Here is a 16,815-nt window from a genome sequence, read left to right as displayed (position 1 = left end):
TTCAGTTGTACTGTACTGATTTATTTGCCTTAGGAATATATCAGCAGTTGGGGGGAAAAAAAAAGTCCCTTGAAATTTAATGAAAGTTTCCTTACAAGAGACCTAACTGGAATTATCCCGTTTTATATTTGAAATCATTGTAACAGGTTGAGTTCTTAATGACGACATTATAAAATATTACGAATTATGTATAAAAATATAATCCAATTTTTTTTTTTTTGAAAAAAAAATTGTACTAGACTTATACATTTTGGGATATATAATAAATAGCATTTTGACAAAACCGATTAGCACCTAAATTCATAATTTCAATGGCAAGAGACAAGAAGAAAATAGAAATAATCTATAGTGAATTATAATTTGAATGAAAATTATACCTTGTAAATTATTGGAACCAAGATCTAATTCCTGAAGCAAAACCAAACTTCCAATGCTTGTAGGTATGTAGCCAATGAGTTGATTATAACCCAAGTACATAATTTTAAGACTCGTAAGATTGGCAATTTCATTTGGAATACCTCCTGCATTGTGTATGAGTGCAGAGAATTATGTTTATCAAAATTATGTTTATCGGGATAACAAATAAAAACATTGATATGAGTGCTTGTGTGTATATTGTAGAAAATCATAGAAATACAATATAACTTTATGTTGATGATCATGGACAACATATGTTGTATAAAAAAATCATATAAATTTAAAAACCATTAAAAAACTATCTCTTGCATTATGGCTCCAAGAACCCAAATGAAAAGGACAAAACTAATAAAAGCATGCAAAATATTTTTTTTCCTTGCAGTGCAGAGAATACTAAATGATATTAATACACTATGTTGTGTTGAAAGCTTAATGACGGAGTTACCAATATCACAACAAATTAAAATTATATATAATTTGTAGATTCATTTATTGCTCCCTACTCAACATAATCAATATATATATATATATATATATCCCATTCCCTTCTCCAACAAAATCAATATTGAATAAAATATTGTAAATAGCTTATTCTAAGACATTCTAGCATGCACTAAAATTTTTGAAATGATTTAGAGAAAATATATGAATTTATCTTATATTATTAAAGACACGCCTATTAAGGAGTTGCATGACATCAATTCAAGTGAGGATAAGCTAGAAACAGCTTGAGGTATTTTTCCTGAAATATCATTCCTTGCTAAATGTAAAATCTTTAAATCTCGAAGCCTTCCAATCTCAAGTGGAATAGATCCATGGATGGAATTAAAATTTGAATCCAAGATCTCTAATTTTGACTTGTCTGATACCAACAGCAACTAATGATGACATAACCACAAGAAGAGTCATGGTTTTCTAAACAGACTGGGCCATCCAATTCCACCTATTATATTAGGAACTAGCTCCTAGTTTAGTCCTCTACAATCTTTGAAATCAAACACTCAAAGATAGGGACATCTAAAGGAGTTTCAGGGCATTTTAGAGGTCTAATGTATTGTTATTTTGCCACTTCAAATTCTATAAAAATTAAAACAATCACAAATAAAGGGTAAAAGAGGAACAAACACACCTAATATACATGGCCATCTATTATTGGATTTTCTTTATTCTTTTAATAGAAGTGCAAAACTCCTATGAACAAATAAAAGGATTTGTAGACTTCATAATGACAAATGAAAAATTATCAATCAAGCCGTGCCTATGGAAACAACTAAGCAAGAGCTATATTTTTTTAAGAAGAAAATATTGGTCGAGCAAGAAATGATCTGGTTGAGAGAAAAGAAGAGGTGAAATGACAAAGTGGTTGTGGCAGAGTATATGAAGCCATAAATTTTTAATGAAGAGATATAATTAACATTAATGCTTAGTAAAAAATTAATTATTGGTTAACATTAATGCTTAATAAAAATATATAATTAACATTAATGCTTGATAAGAAAAAGAATGACCGATTATATAGGATAGTAGTGAACATTTTTTCGGCCTGAGACGTCAGCGTTAATGGACTGGTGTTGCACACGGCCCTACTGTAGAACCAATGAAATACTAGGAAAGTGATAAAATTGCAAATGAATTCTTATATGATAGATGACATGGTTAACTATTAAGCATTACTAAGAAAAATAAATCAATAACAACATTTCAAAGTCTCTTTCTCGTTCTTACACCTTTGCACAATACCTTAAATATAAATAAATGAAATCTGGTACTGTGTATAGCCATATATGTTTGCCTCTGTTTTCGGCTCTTAAAACAGAGATAAATAGAATCATAATTCATTATTTGCTTTAGCGACTGATTCTTAGAATTTGGTAAAACTATAGGGATTAAAGTTTTATAATTTTCAATTTTTTACTTCTTATTTACAATTTAAGAGAAATAACCGAGGTGGAGACTTTATATTTTAATACTGATGCACTGCATTTTAACATTATCACTCAAATGAATATGTTTCAACTCTAATATTACATTTAATTAATGGTATTTTTTCTAGAAAGCTATTAGCATTTAAGTTTATCATCATTAAGTTTAAAAAACAAAACAACAACACAAACGAAACAAAAAATTGATGATACCAAATTACAATTTACTAATAGTATACCTTGTAAGTTATTGTAACCAAGATCAAATTTTTAAAGCAAAATCAAATTTCCAACGCATCTTAGTATATATCCTTGAAAAATAACGGTAGTCTAAGAATTATCTGTCAATAATTTTCTTAGGGGAAGTTAATTTGAACAAATTGTGCTAACTTTGATAATTTGAACACCCATTCGGAGAATATAGAATTGAAAAATTTAAGTCTTCACAAAATCAATAACAATATTATATGCTCATATCTATTTTTAACAAAAAAATAGAGGTAAACAGAGTAATATTTCTAAACAATATCAGACAAATCTTCACACGTTATATATATTTTTTTTTCATTCTTCATTTTTTAGTACATGTTTATTGAGCTTCGCATAACTTAGAAAAATATTTTAGAGCATAGTGCAGTGATGGTTCACGCAGGTCCCTCACAATCATTTACTTTTTTTTTTAATATTTCTTTCTATATGTTTAAAATATTGCACTTCAACATGCATGCATGTAGACAAATATTGCCTATGAATAAAAAAATTGCTGCAAGTTATTTTTGGGAATGCATCTTGCAATATAACAACAAAAACATACAAACACTTTTTCATAAGTACAGACATTGCTATATGTTTGCTTATGCATAAAATATTTTATTAAAGAAAAAAAATGAAGATCACTTATATCATTTTCTGAAAGAGTACTTTGTAATTTATTAGATGAAAGATCCAAACCTTCAAGCGTAATCAAATTTCCAATACATCTTGCAAATGAGTTTTGAAGCATAAAGAATTATCCAGATTCTCTAGTTTTATCTTAGTGGTGCTCAATTATTTTTATTTTTATTTTAGGTAGGAATGTTAAAAAGAGAGAATGAAGCTTTCTAACTTGAGTAGGAGATTTGGCTTTATTATTATTATTTTTTTGGCTTTGAAATTCACATTTAATTTTTGTTTGGTGAAATCACAAATTTGATTTGAGTTAAAAGGATTTTTTTACAAGATTGTATTATTCATTTGACAAATTAAAAGCCACGGGTTAACTAGTAAACTTATTCTTGTTTTTATGTTTGGCCAAAAAAACTTTTATCTCAATTATTAAACAAACTATGATAATGATTGGGCACTTACAATACTTCAACATTAGTATATAGATCTATATTTAAACACATTTTAAATATTATCTCCAATTTGAAATTCTAATGGGGGTGTAAATAATAATTATGTGATAATAACTTTCACTTCAGGCAAACTTTATATAAAAAAAATTATATATTCAACATCATTCCACAATTCTCTCTCTTTTTTTAGATTTTTTCTCAAAAATTAGATTTTCAAACAAGCAACAAAGACCGACTTCTGAGATTGAGAGAAGAGAAGTCAAAAGAACATAAGATAACAAAAACAGTAAAGGAGAAGTTGAGATAGAGCAACAAATTAAAGACATAGACAACCCATAATCTGATATTTCAAATTAGAAGGAAAATCTTCAATGAATTGATTACTGAAAAATGAATAGAAAAGATAGAAACTATTGAGAGACTTAAATGAAAAGAGCATGGATTTGGAAGGGTAAATCTTCATGTAATCAATAACAGTATTGGATGCTTACCTCTATTTTGCAGTCCAAAAAACAGAGTAATACAATTCTATATTTGAAGGACACCAAAGTGTTGTAAATTTCACAACACAATTATGTGCATGTAAGCAGCAAATCTAAATGTGTAACTGAGGGCTCTAAAGTACATTGACCAATGATGGTGAAGATATAAATGTAAATAATGCCTTCTTGTCGCAGCATGGGAAGGTAGAAATTGTTGCATAAATAATTAGATAAATACAAAAAAGTGCATTGTTGCGTACTCGCATTGTTTTGTGCAAAGGCGGGGGAGGGAAGTGGTATAGACTAGGAATGGAATCAATGGCATTTAACAAGAGTAAAAAGTAAGTTCAAATTGCTAAGATGCACTTTTTAATAAATAAAAATGTATTTTAGAATCTTTGATATAGTATTTTTTTAAAAGAGTTAAAAATTAATTGCGTATTTTTTAAAATTATGTGATGGCTTATGTAATGTTAATAAAATTAAATATAAATGAATATAGTTCACTCTCAAAATGAATCATAAATAATATGAAAATTTTCTAACAATGGATCAAAATTCACAAAACACTTTGATCATAAAGACTTACATATATAACAAAATTAGAATTACTAACAATAATTATAACAAAGAAAATTAATTAAGATGTCTTTGTAAAATCAAGTTTTTAATTAAGAAATTTAATTAATTTAAATTCAAGCATATGAGATGCCTTGTAAGGAGGGATAGATTTTGTAATTTTAAAGTTTCATGCAATGTGTTAAAATGATACAATATAACTTTATGAGATGATTAAGGCCAATGCTCAGCTAGGCATCGTCTTTCAAGTTTATAATTTTTTTATTTAATTTCAAGAATCATCCAATTCTTATAAAATATTTCATGGAATGTGCTTACAAAAATATGTTTATAATTATTATTCACAAAAAACGTGAAAAGGAAAAAATAATCATATACTTATAGTTTGATGATTACTGTCCCAATTTTCAAAATAAAAATATAACCCGTGACACATGGAAGTGGATGCCCTCCTACAGTGCCAATTGCATGCAATTTTTTTCTCCCCTTTTTTGTGTCTATATGCATTCAACGTTACACTCTTAATATAATATCACAAGCTACATGTAGCCAGGAAAAAAAAGATTAGATCATTAAAAATAGTTATTTTTTCTATATAACATGCAAGTTGAATACTAAAATAATTTCTTTAATATTATACTTATTTATATCAACGTGTAATTATTTGACGAAAAGGAAAGAACAGCTTTTTGGGTTATATATATAGTCTTTAATGTTTCAAAATATATTTTATTGAGCTTCACATAGATTCAAAAATATTAAGATTGAACGGTGATGGTCCACATAGGTTCTTCACAATTATTTAATTTTACTTCACATAATGCATGGATATCATATTGGAAATATATGTAGTTATATTGATAACTATTTTTCAGAAAGGGAAATGGTGCTTGTTTTGTGTCAGAACATTACTAAAAGATAACAGAAAATATTGAAGAATTAAAAAAAATGTCTAGGAAGCTCAAAAAATATTAATTTTATGAATTAATGTGCGAATCAATAAAGGCACATCCATTTTCCTCGCTATGAACGGAGCTTCGTTTGTTCCAATCAAACAAAATGTTCCACACGACATCCAAAACTGCATTTCTAAATTTATTGGAAAATAAATTGTTTTTGGCCAACCGTAACTAATATTTTGTGGAAAAGAATTTTTTTTAAGAATTGTTAGAAAAGAAAATTTCGCCCACACACATTTATTAAAACAAGGTAAAGTTGGAAAAAAAATGCATGGTTCTTCATAGTAATAATGAGAAAACAATTAAAGAGAGGAAAAAACCTATCGTAGCCAGAATATCATAATTTGATGAAAAAGTTACCTTGTAAATTATTATGTTCAAGACCTAGCACTTGAAGCATATCCAATTTTCCAATACCATTTGGTATATCACCTACAAAAACAAAAAAAAGTTAACGCTTAAAGGTATATCTATTGAGAATATTTCCCATGCATGTGATAAAGACACAAAAAAGAAGACATATTAATCCTCTGAGTGTCCATACATGATGAATCTTTTTTACCAAGTCTAACAACACATGCAAATTATAGGCAACATATTGTGCAATAATTGTTTGAAAAATTTTACATGGTTTTAACGTATACAGAAGAAATTCTAAAACATCTAAAGTGACAAATTGTCTAGCTAAAAGTGGATTACAAAGAACATTGGATTATTTTATCCGAACCAATTTAAAAAATTATTATCATCAATATGGCATTGAAAAATAACAGTTACAGAATTACCAAACATTAATTTTCTCAGGGGAAATTAATTTGAACAAGGAACAAACTTTTGCAAAGCTGTTTTCATCAATGCACAAAATAAGCTAACTTTAATCATTTGAATACCCGTAGAGGAGGGCAAGAAGTTGGAAAGGCAAATCTTAAAAAAAATTCAATAACACAGAAAAAATGTGTTTTGGATTTATATGCAATAGACTTACCCATAAAAAGAGTAAATTATTTTCTTTTATTTTTTAAATAGCTAAATAGATTTCATCACCACCAAAATTTATATCATATAAAGTTTATAAATTTTTCATTGCTAAACAGAAATCACTAATGTTAGAAAGGTACCTAAGGACTTTAGAGGAATTATGGTATTTAGAGGAACCTAAGTGTTATTTTTGTACTTCGATGGGATTTTATTGCCATTTTTTCAAGTTAATATGTTGTTAATATGTTTTATTTTTATACATTTGTATTTATAAGTTTTATATTTGCTTTTAGAATATTTAGGTGAGGTGGGTTTGGGGCTCACCAGAGCTGAGAGAAGCCTTTCTCAAAAATTACTTACAATGTACTTACAAATCATCCGCCAACAGGTGTTTATAAGTTTTTAATTTGGTTGTCTTTACAAAATTTTTTTTTTCATGCCATCTATAAAATTCTTACGTGTGAAAAGCTATCAGTTGGATAAATTGATTACATATTTTATGACCAGTCATCATATGTTTGATTTATTTTAGTGGCGGATCCACATATGATATAGCTTGAACTTGTTTTTTTGGCATTTCATGCTAAAGATTAATTTTTATTCAAATAAAGCCCAATACATGCCATGCTGCCACTCTAATCATTTTTTAAAGCCCAATTAGAATTTGATTTCTTACCCGCTTATTCATCTTATTAAAATTCTAATGCTGTTTATAGCCAATAAGAGCAAAATTGACTGTGATTGATAAGTAACGAAATTGGCTAAAACAACGTTGAATTAGACGTTGGATCCATCCAAACTTTACTTTCTATTTACATGTTAACATAATATTAGTATTCTTTCAGGTCCATTTGTTAAAGATTAAAAAATACATCATTATTAGATAATTTAGGGATTTTATAAAAGAATTATTTTGTAAAATTTATAAAAAGCATAAATTACTTTATGTTTGGTTACAATAATAAAAAAGTAATTATTGATTAGTTATTTTTAAATTTTATAATATCTTTATTTATTTTTTAAAAATAATTTATTATTTAATTATTTTAAAATCTTAGTATATCTTCTTGCATCTCACATTTTTAAAACATTCTTTCTCAAAGTAGTTTCTCAAAATAATCAAAAAATTTCTTTTCTGTTCTAATTATTTTCAAAAATTTAAACAAACATCATTAGAATCAGAAAGTAATTCTTTTCAAAAAAAAAGAAATTTCTTCATAAAATAAGCTGAAACGAACGGGGCCTTTTATCCCTTAAAATTCTTATAATTAACTAAGTGAAAACAATGAAAAAGAGTAAATATTTTGGATAAGTAAAAATGTGATATACTTTAAAATATTTAATCTATATATTTGACCAAAAATTTAATTATAAAATATGATATACTTTAAATTATTTAATCTAAATATATCAAAAATTTAATTATAAAATATGATATACTTTAAAATATTCAAACTAAGTATATTATTTCATTGAGATTTATTGTAATTATATAAGTAGAACCTTTTAAGAAAAGGTAAGACTACAATTGTAGGTGATAGAATTATCAAGAAAATTTCAAAGTTATAAACCAACTTTTTATATAATTATGTATGTGTATCAATATAACAAAATAAAAACTACAATACTACAAGTGTTGATATATATGTTTAAAAGCTGCATCTATGAATGATAGATTTCGTGCTTCTATTACCTCATGTGCAGTGTCATTTTTGTTTGTATTTGAAGAGATATTAAGTGGGAAAGTTAAAAAAGAGACGCGTGCCAATATTTAGTTAAAATTATTTTTATTTAATTTTTACTTAAATTTAAATTAGAAAATTTTCATTTAAGTGCCAAGAAATTTTTATAAAATTAAAAATTAAAATTTACAAAAATACTCATCTTTTTTAATAAAATGCCCTTCCTTTATTAAAATTGGATTTAGTAAATATTCTTGATTTTTAATTTCATTAAAGTCCTTTGAAATTAAAAATCAAGCATATTGTTGTTGGTTCTAATAGGATGGGTGTCTACTAGTTAAAATTATTGGCTGATCTATCTTATGTTGTTGTTGATTCTGATTTTTCTTTGTTGCTTTCCTTGTTTTGTTGTTCTGTTGTCGTTTACGGTTTCAGTTGTACTGTACTGGTTTATTTGCCTTACGAATATATCAGCAGTTGGAAAAAGAAAAAGTCCTTTGAAATTTAATGAAAGTTTCCTTGCAAGAGACCTAACCGAGATTATCCCCTTTTATATTTGAAATCTTTGTAAAAGGTTGTGTTCTCAAGGATATTATAAAATATTACAAATTATGTATAAAAATATAATCCAATTTTTGTTTTGTGAAAAAAAATTTATTCTAGACTTTTACATTTTGGGGTATATAATTAATAGCATTTTGACGAAAAAGATTAGCATCTAAGTTCATAATTTCAAGTTGCAAGAGACAAGAAGTAAGAAAAAAAAAGAAATAATCTATTGTGAATTATAATTTGCATAAAACTTATACCTTGTAAATTATTGAAACCAAGATCTAATTCCTGAAGCGAAACCAAACTTCCAATGCTTCTAGGTATGTAGCCAATGAGTTGATTTTGAGCCAAAGACATAATTTTAAGATTTGAAAGATTGGCAATTTCATTTGGAATATCTCCTGCATTATCGCAATAACAAATAAAAACACTGATATTAGTGCTTTTGTATATATTATAGAAAATCATAGAAATACAATATAACTTTACGGAGATGATCACGGACAACATATGTTGCATAAAAAATCATATAAATTTAAAAAAACATTAAAAAGTATCTCTTGCATTATGGCTCCATGAACCCAAATGAAAAGGACAAAAATTAATAAAAGCATGCAAAATATTTGTTCCTGGCAGTGCAGAGAATACTAAATGATGTTAATACACTATGTTGTGTTGAAAGCATAATGACAGAGTTACCAATATCACAATAAATTCAAATTATATATAATTTGTAGATTCATTTATTGCCCCCTACTAAACATAATCAATATCTATATATACCCCATTCCCCTCTCCGACAAAATCAATGTTGAATAAGATAGTGTAAATAGCTTATTCTAAGACATTCTAACACGTATTAAATTTTTTGAAATGATTTAGAGAAAATATATGAATTTATCTAATATTATTAAAGACATGCCTACTAAGGAGTTGTATGACATCAATTCAAGTGAGGATAAGTTAGAAATAGCTGGAGGTAGGTTTTTCTTGAAATATCATTCCTTGCTAAACGTAAAATCTTTAAACATTGAAGCCTTTCAATCTCAAGTGGAATAGATCCATAGATAGAACTTAAATTCCAAGCCAAGGTCTCTAATTTTGACATATTTGGGACAATTGCAACTAATGATGACTTAATCAAAAGAAGTCATGGTTTTATAAACAATGGGCCATCCAATTCCACCTATTGTATTAGGAACTGGTTCTTGGTTCAGTCCTCTACAACCTTAAAAAACGAACACTCAAAGATAGGGATATCTAAAGAAGTTTTAGGGCCTAAGGTGAAATTATTTTAGAGGCCTAATGTATTATTATTTTACCACTTCAAATTCTATAAAAAATTGGAACAATAAGAAATAAAGGGTAAAAGAGGAACAAAACACACCGAATCTATATGGCCATCTGCAATTGGATTCTTAATTCTTTTAATAGAACTCCAAAACTCCTATGAACAAATAAAAGACTTGTGGACTTCATAATGACAAATGGAAAATCAAGTTATCAATCAAGCCGTGCCCATGGAAATGGCTAATCAAGAGCTATTTGTTTTAATAAGAAAATAATGGTAGAGAAAGAAATGATTTGATTGTGAGAAAAGAAGAGATGAAATGACAAAGTGGTAGTGGCAGAGTATAGGCAGCCATAAATTTTTAATGAAGAGATATAATTAACATTAATGCTTGGTAAAAAATTAATTATTGGTTATCTAAGAGAAAAGTAAGTAATAAATTCTTAATGAAAATATATAATTAACATTAATGCTTACTGAAAAAAAGAATGAACAATTGTATAAGATATAAGTGAATACTCCCTCCGTCCCAAATTATAAACACTTTTAGGAAAGATTCAATGCCTCAAATATAAGATACTTTGATGAAAATAAGGTTCATTAATGATTTTTTTTAATATTACCTTTTTTATATATTCTCTCTTTTCAATATTCTTCATCAATGGAGTATTAAATGAAATGTATTTTTGAAAGTTTATATTTTGTCTTGAAAAAGTAAGGTAATAAAGTATATTCGATGAGTTTTATTGCTATATAAAATTTTATCTAAAAGTATCTTATAATTTAGGATAAGGGAGTATTTTTTAGGCCTAAGACGGCAGCCTTAATGATTAGTGTTGCACACGGCCCTACTGATAGAACCGATGAAATACCAAGCAGGTGATAATATTGCAAATGAATTCTTATATGATAGATGATGTGGTTAACTATTAAGGATAATAACAAAAACAAACAAGATCAATTACCAAATTTCAAAGTCTCTCTCTCTCTTTCTTTCACCTTTGCCCAACGCCTTAAATATAAATAAATAAATTTTGCACTGTGTATAGCGGTATATGTTTACCTCTGTTTTTATCTCTTAAAATAGAGATAAACAGAACCATAATTCATTATTTTCCCTAGGGACTGATTCTTAGAATTTGGTAAAACTATAGGGATTAAAGTTTATTTTTTTTTTTCAATTTTTTACTTCTTCTTTACAATTTAAGAGAAACAACTGAAGTGAAGAGTTTATATTTTAATATTGATGTACTCCATATTATCATTGTCACTCAAATGAATATATTTCAACTCTAATATTACATATAATTAATGGTATTTTGACTAGAAAGCTATTAGCATTTAAGTTTATAATTATTAAGTTTCGAAAGACAAAATAACAACACAAAGGAAACAAAAAATTGATGATACCAAATTACAATTAACTAATAGTATACCTTGTAAATTATTGTCACCAAGATCAAATTTTTAAAGCAAAATCAAATTTCCAATGCATCTTTGTATATATCCTTGAAAAGTAACAGTAGTCTAGGGATTATCAAACATTGATTTTCCCAGGGGAAGTAAATTTGAATAAATTGCGCTAACTTTGATCATTCGAATACCCACATAAGAGAACATGGAATTGAAAATGCAAATCTTCACAAAATCAATAACAATATTATATGCTCATCTCTATTTGTAACAAAAAAAAAATAGTGGTAAACAGATTAATATTTCTAAACAATATTAGACAAATATGGTTGACGGATGGACCACATGACCAATAATAACATGCAAAAATAACACAATTTATAAAAAAGTTATACATTATGATGTTGAAAGCATATCTTCTAAGATATTATCATCAAGATATAATTCCTGAAGCATAGTCAAGTTTTCAATGCTTCTTGGTATTTGGCCAGACAACTTGTTAATCTCTAGGTATATAATTTTCATGTTTGTGAGAGCACCAATTGTTTTTGGAATATCTCTTAAATTATGATAATGAGAAAACCACATTATTATGAGTTCTCACGTACAAAATGATTATGATAAAAAAGAAAAATAAGTAACAATAATAATTTTATGAACGCATTCTCTTAAGCTTATTTTGATCAAAATATTATCAGTCCTGACTTTGTATTTAGAAAATAGGAAAATGACAAAGCTCTTAAACCAACAAATTATTTTACGCGAAGCCGCTAATTTAAGCTCCTTTTTAATTAATTTTCAACCAAATATTTTTGGACCAAATTTCATTAGCATAAATAGATAAATTTTGGAGGTGTACTTTTTTTTGGGTATGCTGGAACTGTACTTATTTATTATGGCGCATAAATGATTGAATAAAATAAAAAAGTGCATCATTATGTCGGGTGTTGCATGCGTTGTTTGTGCAAAGGCAAGGGAGAGTGATATGGTTAGGAATGGAATTAATCGTTTGGGCGAAGGGTATACTAGTAAGTTTAAATTGCCATGATTAACCTTGGAGAATCTTTGATAAATTACTTTCAACAGAGTTAAAAAAAAAAATTGAAACTAAAGTCAGTAAAGTGTATATTTTGAAAGGTGTGGGTTGGCTTCATTAATATTAAGAGAATTAAAGATAAATGAATATATTTTATTGTTCTCTTTCATGCCAATGCGAACCTCCAACTTTTTGGTTAGATATACAGAATCCAGTACACTAACCAAAAAGCCAAATCCTTGTAGCTGAATATATTTTACTCTAAAAATAAATGATAAATAGTATGACAAGTTTTTAACAATATATATCAAAACTCACAAAACATATATGAACAAATTTTGAATTGCTAACAATAGCTATAAAATAAAAAAAACGGGTGTGAAAATAGTGTATTATATAATATATATATATATATATATATTGTACAAAGATATGAATAAAATATTAACTTTGTTGAATTTGTATCTTTACCATTCCTAAATCCTTAAAATGTTAATTTTTTTTATATTCTTCATATAGTTTTTTTATTACTCATAGGTATCTTCCGGCACTCATGTTTGATATGTCGGCCAATAAAAATTAAAATGAAAATTCAAATACCATAGTTGATATATATATTTATATATTAAAAGATCTCCCACCCATCTTTGATTCTACTGCGCTGGTTCAAATGAAGATGGCTTGAAATGTAGTTACTTTTGAAAATGTTTTTTTCCACCCTATCAATAAAATTCTTGTGTGAAGAGTTGTTGATTGGATACAGTCAGAATGATAGGGACTATTGGGGAATAGATGGTAAATTTTAACGCAAGGAACTGTAAAAAAACAACCTTGGAAGCCCATAATGAATGTTTAATTTTAATTAATTTATGCCCTTGCGATCATATTTGATTACTGCCACACACTAATCAATCTATATAGCTCACAAACCTACAACAATATTTAATTATATGATCCAACGCATGTTCCTCTTAGACATCAATCCCCCTTCAATTAGAAGTTGGTAATTCTGTGCCTTACACCTTTTTATGCATGTCAGTTGAAATTATAATGATGTTTATAGCCAATAAGGGGAAAAAAACACAGAATTCACGTAAAAATTTACACTCAATACACGTTTCTTCGCTTCTGCTGACTTTTAATAGAACTCTTATTTTATGTTGTGTTTAGATTAACAAGGATTTGGATCAAATTCTTCATTTAGATATACAAAAATTTATGGATCCAAATATATTTCTTATTATATTTCCTTTCTAATTTCAAATTCCCTCTACATGCTAATCATTTGAAATTTCAACCACTTCAAACATATTGTTTTGTTTTCTTGTTTTCACTATTGATATCTCTATAACTCTCGTATCTTTTTTTTTTCCTTTTTATCTCTCATTCTTGTCTTTCATTTGATTTTTTTTAAACTACCCAAACCAAGGATTTTAAGTACATGAATTTTAAATGTGAGATTTGAAATGCAAGATTTCAAATCTAAAATTTAAATTCAAATCCATCAATCCAATCATTATCATAATTCTTTAGTAGAGCTTCCCTTCACTCCTATCATCTATTCGCTACATATATATATATCTATATATATGAATAATGAACAAAAATTGACTGTGATTGATAATGAACAAAATTGGGCAAATGAAGGTTGAACGAGAGATTGTGATTAATAACTTACCCTAAAATGCACTAACATCAACACAAAATTGTTTGAAATGACCTGGAGCAAATATAAATTTATCTGATATTATGAAAGGCATACCTTTTAAGGAGTTCAATGACAAAGACATCAACTCAAGAGAGGATAAGCTAGAAATAGTTGGAGGTATATTTCTTGAAAGATTGTTCCCTGCTATACGTAAAATCTTTAAATGTTGAAGCCTTCCGATCTCAAGTGGAATAGATCCATGGATGAAATTGTGACTCCAATCTAAGGTCTCTAATTTTGACAAATTTGATATGCTTGGAGGAATAACACCCCGAAAACTATTATCTCGAAAGCTCAGGCATTGAAGAGCAAATAAACTTCCAATCCACGCAGGAATTTTCCCATCCAATTCATTATAGCTAAGGTTGAGAATTCTCAACTTATGTAACTGCAACAACTCCTTTGGTAACTCACCATGAAAGTTGTTACTATGAAGGTCAAGTTCAACAAGGGAGGACAAATTCCCCACTTGTGAGGGTAAGGTGCCCATGAGACTCATGTGAGCAAGATTCAATACACTTACTCGCTCACCTTTAGAATCACAAGTAACCCCAACCCAATTGCAAATGGAGAAAGAGTTAGACCAATTAGCCAAGTGATTGAATGGGTCTCTCACAGAATTTTTGAGAGCAAGAAGTGCCAATTCATCATTTTTGGTGAAAATGGTGTGGCATAAAGTTGGACAGACCATGAGATAGCAAAGCAGTGAGAACATGGAGAAGGAAAAATGAAACCAAAGGTTCGCCATCATGAATTGGTTGAAGGCCTCTAACATTGAAGTGGATAGTGAAGAACGTCATGCTATATATACACACACATTGATAAGCACTGGTCTTCAACAATAATAATAAAAGTGGAATAAATTGTGAATCTAATAAAAGTATTCATATTTATGGCGGGAAAAGAAGTGGACTATTCAAATTCAGTCCAAAATTAAATGTAATCAATTTTTAGTAGAGAGTACAGTTAAAAAAAATGAAATACTGAGATCCTGTTCATGAAATGAAAGTACTTCCATATAAATATAATTATAGCAAAAAAGAAGGGAGCCAATAAATTTTTCTCATTAAAACAAGTGATCTAAAATAAACATGGTTAAAAGAAATTCATGGAGCACTTTTGATAATGAAAACTCACAGCTGATTTAATATTTAGTTTAATTGGCGAATGGATTATGAGAATCCCTTAGAAACAATGACCACTATGATCAATAAAGGACTAACCATTTAATCTACCAAAGAACCAGAAAAATGAGATAGTGGCTTCATCAAAGAGATCTTAAAATCATAAAAGTATAGATCTAATCATAGCCATGCCATCCCATTTTATATGAACAATAATACACAGATGAGATTGCGCTAAGCATGCTAACTATGAGATTTCTTCGCAACCAAGGCTCCATAGAAAGATTAATTCTCAAATATCTTTACTGTAAAAGCCTGTAATATTTGTAAAACCTTTTATTATTTACATACAAATGGAGAAACGATTGTGACTTTGAGATTGTAATTGATATATATATATATATATATACATTCGATCGATTTTATACCATATCTTTTTATATTTAACTGCTGGATTAAATAGGAAATTTTATTATAAAATTCTCCAACTTAATACTGCAATTAAATATAAAAAGATAAGGTATAAAATGAATAGTAAATTACGGATATATTTTTAAGGATGATTGGAGTTATTGTGCCCCTTTCCCAATGCTAAAGATACTCAAGTTGACTTGATTTAAAGCGTCAGTATAGAAAAATAAGAGGAAATTTATTTTCTAGGGCTACGTCAATGATATGGAAAATGTCTAGGAAATTTCATCAACTATAGAACTCAATATACTTTGATATAAAGAAAAATGACAGAATAGTATATCTATATACGAATCGTCGATTAAAAATATAATTATTTTTGTGAAATAATAAACTAATTACACTGAGGTTATCAAATTGTTGCCAACCAAACACACAATGCTATTTCTTATTCTTATCTCAAAGGAATTTCTTTATTCCAAACAAGAAATTAAAACATACATAAATTGTAATTCTTTATGTCTTAATTTTCTTTTGACAGGGTCAAGAAAGAAAGCATTAGTCTTGTTGGCAAAAGAGAAAAGAAAAGAAAAGAAAAGAAAAGAAAAGTAAGGAAAAGAAAGCACTTGTTTCATTTCACCTCTGCCAATAATTTATTGATGGATTTGTTGTCATATAATGTGTCTCTAATGAAGGCCATGTCCCATGTTCGTATGAAGGAGGTTGGAAAGACATGTCCTCTCTGCAAAGATGTGACGACAAATCACTATGACAGCTTATTGCATTTACTTGCTCCACATACATCGATCTTTAGAATTACCTAATTGCCCCCGGGTATGTTTTTCTTTTGTGGGAAAATATATAGTTTCATTAGCAAAAGCCAAAAATTATAGAGACGATAAAAAATAAACATACGAATGCCCA

At 27.9% G+C, this 16,815-nt stretch overlaps 1 protein-coding gene across 3 annotated transcripts in view; it reads right to left on the bottom strand.

Annotated features, from left to right (window-relative positions):
* Nucleotides 1–15,226, bottom strand: part of LOC129312853 (receptor kinase-like protein Xa21) — a 52,385-nt gene extending 37,159 nt beyond the window's left edge. For 2 of the 3 annotated variants that reach the window (XM_054955608.1, XM_054955609.1), the window contains exons 1-4: nucleotides 14,411–15,226; nucleotides 9,166–9,309; nucleotides 6,057–6,128; nucleotides 378–521 (exon numbers count right to left, since the gene is read on the bottom strand). In XM_054955608.1, coding sequence (XP_054811583.1) covers nucleotides 378–521; nucleotides 6,057–6,128; nucleotides 9,166–9,309; nucleotides 14,411–15,131 — 1,081 coding nt within the window. In that variant the 5' untranslated portion in view covers nucleotides 15,132–15,226. The remainder of the gene's footprint in view (nucleotides 1–377; nucleotides 522–6,056; nucleotides 6,129–9,165; nucleotides 9,310–14,410) is intronic. The other variant, XM_054955610.1, reaches the window with a different exon arrangement.
* Nucleotides 15,227–16,815: the final 1,589 nt, after the last annotated feature.

This window comes from Prosopis cineraria, unplaced genomic scaffold (assembly GCF_029017545.1).
Source record: "Prosopis cineraria cultivar Desert tree isolate PC_DT_omini unplaced genomic scaffold, ASM2901754v1 PC6, whole genome shotgun sequence".
Lineage (NCBI taxonomy): Eukaryota > Viridiplantae > Streptophyta > Magnoliopsida > Fabales > Fabaceae > Prosopis > Prosopis cineraria.
Note: the sequence above shows the minus strand (reverse complement) of the source record. Positions and strands in the feature narration are given on the sequence as shown.